At 49.5% G+C, this 13,276-nt stretch overlaps 1 protein-coding gene across 2 annotated transcripts in view; it reads right to left on the reverse strand.

Moving 5' to 3' along the window:
* Positions 1-13,276, reverse strand: part of Hspa12a (heat shock protein family A (Hsp70) member 12A) — a 142,239-nt gene that overhangs the window by 25,104 nt on the left and 103,859 nt on the right. For both annotated transcript variants that reach the window (XM_028774260.1, XM_028774251.1), the window contains 5 exons: positions 8,433-8,518; positions 7,598-7,722; positions 5,054-5,240; positions 1,832-1,936; positions 690-806 (listed from right to left, as the gene is read on the reverse strand). In XM_028774260.1, the coding sequence (XP_028630093.1) occupies positions 690-806; positions 1,832-1,936; positions 5,054-5,240; positions 7,598-7,722; positions 8,433-8,518 (620 nt within the window). The remainder of the gene's footprint in view (positions 1-689; positions 807-1,831; positions 1,937-5,053; positions 5,241-7,597; positions 7,723-8,432; positions 8,519-13,276) is intronic.

The following is a 13,276-nucleotide window of genomic DNA, read 5'->3' on the forward strand; positions in this document are numbered from 1 at the left end:
CATGGAGCCACAGTGCTGCCCTCACATGGGAGCCTGACAGCACTCGGTATATTAGCCCTCACCCTTCTCTGAGAGCCCACATGCTTCTAGATGGCCCTGATGGGCAAGTAAGCAGAGAACGGTCCAGTTCCCAGCGGCAGGTGGCCACTTTCATCCTCCTGGCCAAGCTGAATCCTTGCCTCTATTCTGTTCTTATATAAATATTCTTGTTTCCAAGGCTTTTCCTGAAGTTTTTCATGGCCCTTCATCTACAGGAAATGTCTCTGAACCCCAGCTTGAAATCCAACCTCTAAAATTTACAGTGGAACCATGACCCGGACATATGAATCCAAAGAGGAGGAGGAGATGGGGAAAGAGGACAGGGGAGAGAAAGACAGAGAGGGAGGGGGAGGGGGAGAGAGGGAGAAGGTGAGGGATGGGGAGAGAGAGGGAGGGGAGAAGGAGGGACTGGAGAAGGGAAAAGAGGGAGAGGAAGAGAGGGGAAGAGGGAGAGAGAGAGAGAGGAGAGAAAGCAGTCTGTTAGGCTGACCCAGGAAACTGAGGCACAAGAAGACCCTTCACCCATGTCTCTTCCCATACTCCTTAGGAAGCTGGCAGATGCTGGGAGATATCTGCGCACAGTCACAGTTGCTGTTGTGGGAATCTCAGCTCCATTTCCTCTGTTCCCCAACCATCCCAATGTCCCTCACCTGGTAGGCAGCCTCTCTCATGAACTGCTTGGCTGGTTGCTTCCAGATGGCAGGCACTGTAATGACCCATCTGACATCAGAGTTCTCAAAGTCCGACCCTGCCTGGTCACTCAGCTCCTAAATGCCAAGAAGAATAAGTAAGTGTAGGGGGTGAAGAGATGCTGCTGGTTCCTGGGACACCTCCTGCGGCTTTGCTGAGCAGTCAGGTTTTTTTTGTTTTGTTTTTTTTTTTTGTTTTTTTTTTTTTTTTTTTAAGCAGTCAGTCTTTAACCAGGAACTCCAGAGGAGCCTGTACCTGCATCCCACACACAGTGGTGTGGAGGCAGGGTGCCCCCTGGCTCTTACCAATTACTTCATCCACACCCTATAAGGAAAGGGACTGCTGTCAGCCCCACATCCTGCTGACTCTGGATTTGCCTGCTACGAGCATTTCATACAATGGGAATTATATGACAAGGCTTTTATATATTGATTCTTTTATTCCATATGATATTCTCAAGGTTTATCTGATGGTAATGTGCATCCATATTTCATTTCTTTTTATGGATGAATAACACTCAGTTGTCAATCAGTTGATGGACATTTGAGTGGTCCCCACCTTTCAGTTATTATAAATAACACTGCACTCAATGTTCAATGTAAATGGTTTTATGTGTATGTGTTTTCATTTCCCTGCCAGTGGGATTGCTGGGTCGTGTCTCTGTGTTTAGATTTTTTAGGAACTGCCAAATTTGTTCCAAAATGCAGAACCATTTCACCTTTCCACCTGTGTTGCCTAAGAACACATTCGGGGGCTGGAGAGATGGCTCAGTGGTTAAGAGCACTGGTTGCTCTTCTAGAGGTCTTGAGTTCAATTCCCAGCAACCACATGGTTCAAAACCCAGCAACCATCTGTAATGAGATCTGATGCCCTCTTCCGGTGTGTCTGAAGACAGCTACAGTGCACTCATAAATAAAATAAATAATAAATCTTTTTTTAAAAAAACGTTTTTAAAGCAGCAACAAAAAAAGAACACACTCGACTGTTCTAACCTCAGAGCCCACATGCTCTCCCTGCAGGCTGTACCTCCACATCCCTGGCAGGTGCAGCAACCCACAGATGGCCTAACACAAGGCTGACGGCCACCAACCTTAAATCTTACCTTGAGAGCCTGCTCCTTAAAGTACTGCAGGGCGTAAGTGAAGATCTCAAGGGCTTTGACTTTCTTGCCATTTGCTGCTGTCAGGTCTGTGTCCATGGTGAGGTCCTGAAGGGAGAAAGAAGTGACGGTGGTTAAGGGGGAACGGTGCCTTTGGTTTGGGAATCGCTGTTTGGAGACCGGTGGAATCCTGCTTCCCTATGTTTAGGGAGACAGAGATAATGGTGTACTCCCCCCACCCAAAGGACCAGGCAGTGATGTCTCCTTACTCTACTAAAGCTCTGGGGGTTCTCTCCAGACCCCAGAGCTGTGTCCTCTTGCCTTCCCTCCCTTCTCTCCCTTTCTTGGATCCCCGGGAGCCTCTGGCCAGTAGCAAGTCCTGGGAATGGAAAGCAGGTGCTAAGCCTGGTGCAATTTACATGTAACTTCCAGACATGGGCCACCCTTGGGAGCTCTGTGACAGTAGCTTAAATCATGCCACTTCACTGCCAAGCGGGATGCTAACACACGGCAACCTCTCCTTCCCCGGCAAGCTGCCAGCCAAGTCACTAAAATAGAAGAGTTCCTATTTTAAGGCCAGTTCTGTCTAATCTGCCGAAAGTCAGGCAGGCATTGCTGCCTCTCTGGCTCTGCCAGAAGCCAAAGCAGCTGCTGTGCATGGTCCTCTGATAGAGGTTTCTGTGCAGAGGCCAGATGGTGGGTGAAAAGAGGTCATCAAAAACATGATGAGCAGGGTCCCCAGGGGAGGGAGGGACGATGGGTGGGCGTGGAAGGGAGCCCCTGGACTTATCAGTGTGAGGAACAAATTAATCAGATTGATGTAGTCTAGACAGCCAGGCTTTGCCTTTAATTTTGAGGCAGGGCCATGAGTTACTAATGGGTCTGTGTGGAACCTATGGTTATATCCTGAACCATCTGCTCATGCTCACTGCTCCCAGCCAGTGCCCCGCTCTCCTGGTGCCCAGCAAAGGTGCACAGCTTCTAGACACTCAGGCTCGGGGAGGCAGCTGAGTCCCGAGAAGCTACAGTTAGCTCTGTATCTCCATTGCCCTATCCTGACAATCAGCATTGGGTCCCATCTGGAAAAATGCATGAGTCCTTTTCAGCCAGGAGAAATGAAACCTCATGTAAGCCTAGAACCCTGGAGGGCGAGGTGCCAGTGGTGGTTTTCCTGCTAGCTCTGTGCTGTCTCCTCAAACACTAATGGAAGCTACCATTTGACTAGAACTTTCCTTCCTCTGGGAACATCATGTATTTACATCACTTTGATCCTTACGCTCTCTGTGAACACAATGTTGTAACGGCCTCCATTTTAAAATGGAGCACGAGCTGGCCCTGGTGGTGTGGCATGGGAGAGCTGGCAATCTAACCAACTCAGCTACCACCCAGGCCCAGATCTAGGCCTTTGAGCTGGCTCACCCCAACATCTACCTAATTTTTGAACTGCTAGAGAATATGAAGGGGCTGGTTCTGCAGATCCAAAGCTGCAGGATCTCCATGACACAGGACAACAGGATATCTAAGAAGAGTCCCCATGAGAATCCAGGATTGATGTGTAGCAGAAGCCAGAGGCCTCAGATCAGACCAATGACTCATTGCAATGAACATCTGCATGTAAAGTTATCTGAGCAAAAGAGTGTACTGTTTGACACACTGTGACATACCACAGGTTCCACGGCAAGATGGGAATTTTTAGGGGGGAGGTAGGGGAGGAGGCTACAAGGGTGGAGAGCAGATATGGAAGGACTTGGAAATGAATGGGATTTGGGGGTTCATGATGTGAAATTCATGAAGAGTCAATTAAAATTATGCAAATAATTTTTAAAAAAGGAAGCACAGTGAGGTCTAGCAAGGTCATGTGGCTTGGACTAAGTGTCTTGGAGGAATCGGGGTGGAACTGAAATCCAAGGCATGTGGCCAGAGTCTAAGGTCTTCATCCAGTTTCCATATTTCCCATGAAGCTTTGGGATGGGGATGCCTGTTTGACCTGGGAAGCTCACAGAACACTGGTTTGCTCAGGGTTTTAGAAGTGAGGTCATTGGTCTGGCATTCAGCCCTCTAATGACTATCACTTGAACTTAGCTTCTTGATACACACACACACACACACACACACACACACAGAGAGAGAGAGAGAGAGAGAGAGAGAGAGAGAGAGAGAGAGAGAGAGATAGGCCTGTCTGTTATTACTGGTTTGTAGAGGAATTTTAATCCAGCAACATGGCTGCTCTGACAAGGGATCACATCCAAAGACTTTCTAGGTCTGTGTGATCTGGCTGGAATGACACAGCTTTAATCCCTGTGGCTGGAACACAGACATGACATTAGTACACACCTTTAATCTCAAACAGTGAAAGGTAAAGTTAGTTTGTAGAAGGAAGCAGCTATGTTTGAAAGTGACATCTAATTGAGGGGCAGACAAAGTGATAAATCAGAGAAAGATTTGACAGAGTAGTCAGAGAGAATATGCCCAACTCTCACAAGAACAGACAAGAAAGAGAGGCAACTTTAGAGAACAATGAAGAGAGAGGGAGAAGGAGGGAGGGGGAGGGAGAGAGAGGGGGGATGGAGAGAGGGAGAGAGAGAGAGAGAGAGAGAGAGAGGGAGGGAGGGAGGGAGGGAAATAAGGGAGGAAGGGAGAGAGTACAAGCAGTTTTACAGAGACAGATTGCAGGTGAGAAATTCAGTCAAAAGCTTAGAGAATGCTTGGAGAAGGATCTGGCCCAGAACAGGCTGAGCTGAACCAGCCAGCCAGAGTTCAGAAGCCTCTGAGACAACAATTATATCTGGCAAATAAAAGAAATTTTTACACTGATTATTACTTCCAAACTGATCAGTTAATAGCCTCAGCCCTGATCCATCTCCCCTGCTTGGGTCTTTAGCCACGAGTTGGTCTCGGTGGATAGGACAGCCCCTGATCTCCCAACAGCCCCTTGGGCAGCAAGGAGGCAACACCCTACACCCATGTCACAGCTGGGATGCTCTGTCGCCTGTTAGTTTCCTAAACAAAACAAACAATTAAGTACCCCCAACAACTCCTCCCCTTTCCCACAGTAGAAAGTATTGTGAGCCCACAAATGGAAACAAGGAGCTGTGAGTTCCAGGCTATTCCAAGACCTAAGTTAGATAGCCATTGATTTCTGTTTAGGAGAAACCTGGGGACTCAAGTTGAAGACCCCTGACACACACACTGAGGTCCCTTGCTCCCCTAAAGAGGTCAACTTACCCCCGTGGTATGTAGTTTCATCTTGAACTTCTCCAAGTATAGCCATTGCTTGGCCTCATTGGGGTCCAGGTCATGGTAGAAGTCCCTGGCAGCATACCCAAAGCTGTGGAACTTCCTCTCTGGTGTCAGCAAGATGGTGGTCGGGGTCTTCTGGTTGGAAACACCAGGGTCACCTCCTTCCCATCTCCTGTCACCAAGGAAAAGCAGAAGTTATGGGTCTTTGAAAAATCCCAGTCTAGTCAGCACAGAGGAGCTGAGTACCTACTGTGTGCATGTCTGTCACTGATATGAGTGCTCGGACTCACTCTGTATCAACTGGTTAACATCCAGACACACCTCAGAAGGAGAAGAGACAAGAACCAGGTTCTTACTCGAGACAAGTTTTGCATTTACCTTCCACTAAGTGTTTACTGAGCGGCTTCTGTGTGCCACATGCTGGTGACATACGGGCACCGTGTTTATCGTGTTTCAACCTTCCAATAAGCCAAAACCTAGTAGGTCATTTATTGTTTTGTTTCTCATTTGCAAGCACTCAGCAGTTGATATGAATACAGAGCTAGCCTGATTCCTCTTCTGAATAAGACTGGTACGAACAAGTGCATCGCGATAATGCCTGACTGGATGGAAAGAGGGAGCCAAGGGACATGATCTGAGGGACCAGGGGAGGCAGAAACAACAGCTGGTGGGCCCCAAGAGAGAGGACTCGGGAGAGAGCAATTAGATCTCAGAAGGAAGGTCACCTTAGGCTGCTCTAGGTGAACTGGCCCAGGTGGTTAAGTGATGGAATTGGTCAGGCAAAACCTGTGCACACGAGAAGAGTGAGGGATGGGCTGGGACAGCGGTGGAACCACCAGTCTGGAGAGATCTGTGAATAACAGGAACAGGTGCAAGTCTAACAGCGGATCAGGGATGCTACTGCCGAGCACAAGGCAGGTGTAGAGGTCAGGGGTAGCCTGGGGCAGAGCTGAGAGAGACTTAGGAAGAGAGAAGAGAAAGCCAAACAAGACCAGTGGCAAAGACAGCTAATGGCTATGGTGATGGTGGTGAGCCCAGGGAACCCAGGAAGGGGGAGCTCAGATAGTGACCTGGGGTGCTGGGGAGGAGGGAGAACAGGTAGGGAGCACCCAGAAGAAAGAACACATGCATGTAACTGAAGGAGGGGCCCCAGGCAGCTTCCGTAAATCAGTGTCAGCCATGGTGACAAGACAGGGATCATCCTGAGGAGGAGACACATAGGGCAGAGGAGGAAGCAGATGGACAGACAAAGACATGCGATGGGGCAGGACTGGGCTTGTCCCAACCCCAGAGACGTTTCCTTCTCCTGGACAGAAGGAAAAAGAAACGCTAGGGAGATGGGGTGGGAAGGGCAGGTTGCTCACGTTTCTTTTCTCCTTGGGGTTCCTGCCCTCCAGAAGTAAGAGCTGCCAAGAGGCCACACTCTTCCCTTCCCTGCCAAGCCTAGACTTAGGTGCAGCCTTAGTGCCAGACATGGGCCCAGTCCAGTACGGGAGGGAGTAGCTGCCACCCAGGCTGAGTTCCAACCTGTTCTGAGCATCACCGTGTCCAGCATCAAGAGGCCCTCACAGGGTAGATGTGCACCTCCCCTTTGAGGGACTTCCACTAAGATAGCTGTGGCATTGTCTGTGGCCAGACTCACAGTCAGATTACAGGTTCCCCCATAGGCTAAGTGCCTCTGGCTTGCTGTGAGTCACTTTTTTTCAGTGACTTTAGACAAATACTAATGTCTCGCTCTGAGATCGATCACTGAATCCCCAAGGACATTGTCCCACTGGACCCCAAGGACAGCGGTCTAAGTGAGGGCTGGACTGCTTGTGTGCATTAAGGATTCCCCAGGGCATTCTGTCTTCAGGGTCACCAGGCTGAGGTCCACCCTTCTCTGCTTCCCTAGGGGGTGGGTGTTTTCTGCACAGGGAGGAGCTGGCTCCTTCCTGTATGCTAATTTACTCCATAGAAAATCTCATTAAATTTGCAAAAAGAACTCGTGAGGCAGACTCCGCCTTTATCTTCATCTCTGGAATGAGGAAACAGAGGTATAGCAGGTTCAATAATTGCCTGATGTCACATAGAAAGTGGCTAGCCTTTGAATCATTTCTATCACAGATACTATATAGGGACATCCTGGCTCCGCTCACCCAGGTCAAACCCTGGAATTACCCTAGCTGGGAGTGAATTGTACTGCACAGCCCTTCCCTAAACTGTAAGAATTAACTCGATGGGTTGACAGATGAGAATTTGTAGTCTGGACCTTGGTAAGTAGCACAGAGTCCAGATCTGAATCAGAGTGCTCTCCTGCAGACGGGTGACTAGCCTACCTGAAAGTCCACACAAGTGTGGTGCCCAGGCCACCTGGTGCCCCTCCCCCTGGTGCCCCTCCCCCTGGTGGCCCTCCCCCTGGTGCCCCTCCCCCTGGTGCTCCTTCCCCTGGTGCTCCTCCTCCTGGTGCTCCTCCCCCTGGTGTTCTTCCCTCTGGTGCTCCTCCCCCGGTGCTTCTCCCCCTGGTGCTCCTCTCCCTGCCACACTCACCGCATCACATGGATACATTCTGGCTCCTTGGTAAAGCTGTAGGCATAGCCACTGGATGTGGTCCCAAAGTCGATGGCCACCACCACGAGAAAGGTCTGCTGCTCGGAGACGGGGTTAGCATCATTCTGCAAGTGCGTGGGGAGGCATGGGAGGGTGAGGGCCAGGCCTCTCTTCAGGAGAAAACCTCCACCCTGCCCAGTTTGGCATTCACTGCAGGCAGACCACCCAGCTCAAGCAGGTCAGCCCCAGCTCCCACTGGAGAGGGAGAGGCTCAAAGAGAAATGTATACAACTCTGACTGGCTGAGGGTGCCCCCTGCAGATGTCTCCCTTCATCAGATGAGCATACTGACTAACTATGAAAAGGCTACTACAGGGCAGAAGCCCAGACAAGTATCTCCTTGTGCAGACATTGCCTTCCCACTACTGTAGAACCCCTGCCACCACTCTAGGCTCTCAAGAGCAGACCCCCATGTCTGCTCACACTACTCTCCAGGCTGGTGCCTCTGCAAACATCAGGCACACCTCAGAAAGCTTTTCCAGGCCCAGGATAGGAAGCAGGCTTGGCAGAATGCATTTGCTTCCACCACATCCATGTGTACACAACAGGGGAATGTGAGGGGCTGCCTAGCAAAGGCAGCTGACACATGCAACACACACACTCGCACACACACATGCACATACACAAACATACATACTCACACACAAACACACTCACACATGCACTCACATACTCACGCATACTTGCACACACACATGCAACACACACTCACACACATACACTTACACTCACACACACACACATACACATTCACAACACTCACGCACATTTCTTACCAAGATATGGGAAGGGGACAGAGGTGTTATTCCTGTGTCCCCGAGACTCCGTGCTGGAGAGGAATATGCAGATGTGGGGGCCGTTTCTAAAAGGAAAGACAAAAAAATTAGCTTCTTAAAAGTGATGCAGGACAGCCCAGGGAGCAGAAAAGAGGCCAGTGTGGCTTTGTTCCTACACACATGGGGTTCTAAAAAGTCTGCTACCAGACTTTTACAGGGCAGTTCCCAGCCAGGAAGGCAAGATGTTCCTGCCCAGCCCAGAAACCCTTGTGCTTGTCCTTTAGAACTTGAACAACTGGATGTCCCTACCCCTTTTCTCTAAGAGACCACCAGGCCTGTCACCGCCAACCTCACTTCTACCCGCATTAAGCAGGAGACACTGCTCTGTTCCCAGAGGGGCTCAGGTCTGGCCGAATGCTCTGTAATGCAGACTCCACAGTGGACCAGCGAAACCGGAGTCATGTGCAGGAGAACGGGTCCTCTGAGCAAAGCATTTATCTTTGTCAGAGCAGCTGTGGCAGCTTGCAGGAGCCCACCCCAATGGGTCTACAGTCCCTCATAGAGCAAGGGATTGGGGGGTCACAGGACCCTCACCTGAGACTCCAGTCTTTCCTCCCAGTATTGCATACAATTCTGCCCTAATTGCAGTAGCCTTGGAGACTGGGGAAGCACTGGAGTAGACAGGTTGAGGAATAATATAGAAGTGGCTCCTCTTGTGTGGCCATGGAGAAGCCATCATCCCATGCTGGGTGTGGATTTTCTAGTGTGGCTGCTTCATGGTCACCCATGTTCCTGTAAGCAACCCCCTCTCACATGTTCTGTGTGCCTAATAATCTCATTGGTTCCCCAGTCTGACCTTTAGAGGAATCATGTCACTGGAACTTCATGACAGAGAGATTGCTTATGTCTCCCCATGGAGGAAATTATTGCAATGGAGAAGATAGACCAGTCCTCAGGTATTCTGGAAGGGCAGCTACAGCCCGAAGGTTACCAAAGGTGTAGAGGACACACCCTAGCCCAGGCCTAACAATTCTTGTCCATAAAATATGGGACATGAGAGCAATTCCCAGGGACAGCACTCGATGACTGACTGGTGCATAACCTGCCCCTTCCATAGCACAAGGCCCTCCAGAGAGCAGTGAACTCACATCTTCAGGGATGCTGGAGGTTTCTGACATTCAGGAGGGAAAAAGTAGCAGTCAAAAGGTAGCTAGGCTAGCTGCCCTGGCCCTGGGATGGATCCCTATAAGGGACACTAAGTCAAACAGAAGGACAATGGCAAAGTAGCATAAATGTCTTGTTGTCCTGGTCCTTGCCTTGTTGCAGCAATTCAAGTACAGACATTTGCTCTGGATCCCCAAGGACAAGACATACTGTCCCCGATCCATGCTCGAAAGCTCCACAGTGCCCCCAGTGCCCACTGCCCAGGGCTGGCAGGACCCCAAAGCAACCAAGCAAAGACTTGCTAACAGAAACTGTCAGCCAACCAGGGAGACAACAGGCAGATGCTGCATGCCCACCAGAACCAGGGGCCAGGCACTGCTCTGGAAACCCTGCTAGTTTAGCGCACAGCTTAATTCCATGTAGGTGGTAGATGGGTTGGCTCTATTTGGGAAAGGCTCTCCTCACTGCGGGAGCATGAGAAATAGTTCCATCTGCTAAATCGCTTTGTGTTAATCCCAGCCTCTTGCAGAATTGCTTTTTTATACTCGGTAGGAATTCAAACAGCATCATTCCAGTGGCTCCCGAGCAGGCTGTGGAGTGGAATGGGTCACAAATGAAAGAATGTGAAGTCTCCTATCAGCAAGTCACTTTCTATCCGGGCTCCTGGCCTTTCTCTTTCCTAGAAGGCTCTGTGAGTTTAGGAGAATATGGTCAGCTTCATTAGCCACCAGAGAAATGCAGATCAAAATTATGACATCAGGGTGTGGCGTTGCACAACATTAATCCGAGCACCTGGGAGGCAGAGACAAGTGAATCTCTGAGTTTGAAGCCAACTGGTCTACCAAAAATTACAGTGAAATGCTACTTCACATCCACAAGGATGACTATAATTTTTAAAAGGAAAGAAAAACAAGTACAGAAATTGGAAGTCTGGTGCCTTGCTGGTGAGATGCAAATGAGCCCCCTGCTGTGAAACCAGTTTGGCTGTTCCTCCTCGAAATGTCATATGTAGAATAACTACGGGATCCAGCAACCTAGTAGAGACTTGGAAAAGGACTCACAGAAAGACTTGTATGTGAACACTCACTGCAGCAGCATTCACAATAACCAAGACTGGAAACACACCCGTGTGTCCATCCATAGAGGAAGAGTACTGCAGTTCACCAACACGGCAGATAGTATTGGGAACAGAGCAACCACGTGCAAAGCTGACAACATTCCTACACACACCGTGACACCAGTGAGACAGGAAACATGGAAATAAGACAGACATGAAATACTATATAACTTTGCTTGCATGAACTATCCCAAAAAAGAAAATCCAAAAGGACAGAAAGTAGGTGAAAGTTGACCAGGACTTATTGCTTCAGAATTGCAGAGCTCCTGACTGGGACAATGAAGAGATTTGGAAATATCAATGCTTGTGGCAGGCACACTGTTGTTAACATAATCCATGCTGCTCACTAATTGTGCATTAAATATAAAATTGTTTCAGCGGGAAGCTCTGTGTTCCGTATACTCTGCCATAATAAAAATATTATTAAGCACCCATGTAACTCAGCTAGAGGAGTGGTTGCCTAGCATGCACAAAGCCCTGGGATTGACCCCCCAGCACCACAGAGTGACCCACACCTGTAATCCCAGCACTGTGAAAGTGGAGGCAGGAGGATCACATGTTCAAAGTCATCCTCAGATTATATAGGGAGTTTAAGGGCAGCCTGGGCTACCTAAGGCCTTGTCTAACAACAAAACTTACCTTGTTTATCAGAGGACAATCTTTCCTGTTCCTAGTACCCATGTCTCGCTGCTCTTGAAAAGAAAGTGAGGTAAACTTGGCTTCTCAGCTAGCCCACAGAACAGCCCCAGCTTTGCTCAGTTCCAAGCACAGGGAAACTCTTTTTTATAAAAGCCGGAGGACTCTGTGCCTCCACACTGGGGCCCAGCCAGGCAACCCTTCCCCTGGAATGAGGATGGTTGCATCCCATACAAAGCCCCTGGGCAACCTCAGGCAAGTTGCCATCCACCCAGGAGCTACCCTCTCTCCACCTGCTACCTTGAAGGCCTGAGGCCATGTGTCCGCATTTGCACAGAAGGTCTTGGAAGATATCAAACATCTAATTGCCCAGAAAATCTGGTGTTGGCAATTAGCAAACAAGCTACATGCACAGGGGCTGCACACACCCTGCTGCCACCAAGTCCTGATTATCTTGTCACTCCATCCTTCTCAAGCTTTCTTTGTTTGCCTTGTGACATGCAGAACAGTACACATCCCCGTCAAGCCATGCATTGAACACGCACAGGCCATGGTCCCTCAGGGGACACCAGGATATACTGAGGGCAGAAATCAAGGATGGGGGAGGCAGTTCCCATCCTCCCCTCCCCCGACACATATGGCACGGTACTGAACAGATCATTTGACTGGCTGATCACTTTCCGGGCCTAGAGGCAGCGGAACTTCATGGACTTCTTCCATCAGAAATTAAGTCAGCTGCGCTGTGCAGATTTCAAACGGGTCTGCCTAGCCGGGGAGGGTGGAGCGGTGACATTCTCATAGATAGGTGCAACATCAAGTTTTAAACATCGTGGGGAAATGGAATAGCCCTACTGTGTTCCCTGAGAGGGCGCAGTGGAAAGCTTAATTCTGCTGCGTTGGCAGCCCCAGTCAGCACCAACTTCTTCGTGCTGTATACAAGTCACAATAACTAAGACAGTGGGGCTTGAAATCTTTCCCGATAGATAGAAGAGAACAGGCAAGAGCCTATGAGAGGTACGGTTACAGGGAACAAACGTGTTTCTCTGACTTTTGTTTAGACAAAGGAAATGCCAGGTGCCACCAGTTCAGGCTGCTGTACAGGGACACAAACTCATAGGACACAAACTCAGACAATAAACAGTCGTGACACCAAAAGCTCAACCTGTGGGATGTTTCCTACTAATGGCCTTGGAAGAAAAGAAAATGTAGGCTCAGCTGTAGAAACAGGGAGACAGCTGCAATGCAGATGAGAGGAAGATGCTTTACTAGGAAGGTGGCCAGGGGCAGAGCTGACAAGCCTAGGAATCTGTAGAAATACATGCCCGTGTTCCCAGATCACACAGAAACCATACAAGGCCTGTCCCGTAACACCCTGGGTGGATTGGATTTCTGTGGCCGTGACAGAATACCTGAGATTATCAGCTGAGAAGGCAGAATGGTTCATGTTTGTGCTACATCTCAGAGGATTGACTCTGATGGCTTGACCCTGTTGCTTTGGGCCTGTGGTGGATACAGTCATGGTAAGAATTGTAGGAAGCCGCGGCTTGTGCTGGCAGAATCCGCCATTACAAGATGGCGCTGGCATCCGGTGCTCCTCCAAGTAAACAAGTAAACTGCGCATGTGCTATGGTAAAAGCGCGCCAAAGTCAAAGCCCATCCCAGGGCGTTTTGGCGGGCAATGAGTAAGCAGCCAATCAGAGGTGAACACACCGCTCTAAGGGTATATAAGCAGTGCCTTTTCCGGGCCTGGGGTCTTCCTCCATTTTCTTTTGGAATAAACGTTTGCTGTGGAAGGATCCTAGTGTGGTGTCCACGTGCGTTCTTGCTGGCGAGAGGATTGCATGTGCGTCACAAAGAATATGTGGTGGAGGAAGACCACTCACCTCCTCTAGGTCAAGAAATACAGACAGACAGGCACACATAACGC

The sequence above is a fragment of the Grammomys surdaster genome, unplaced genomic scaffold, assembly GCF_004785775.1.
Source record: "Grammomys surdaster isolate TR1022 unplaced genomic scaffold, NIH_TR_1.0 66, whole genome shotgun sequence".
In the NCBI taxonomy this organism is placed as follows: Eukaryota; Metazoa; Chordata; class Mammalia; order Rodentia; family Muridae; genus Grammomys; species Grammomys surdaster.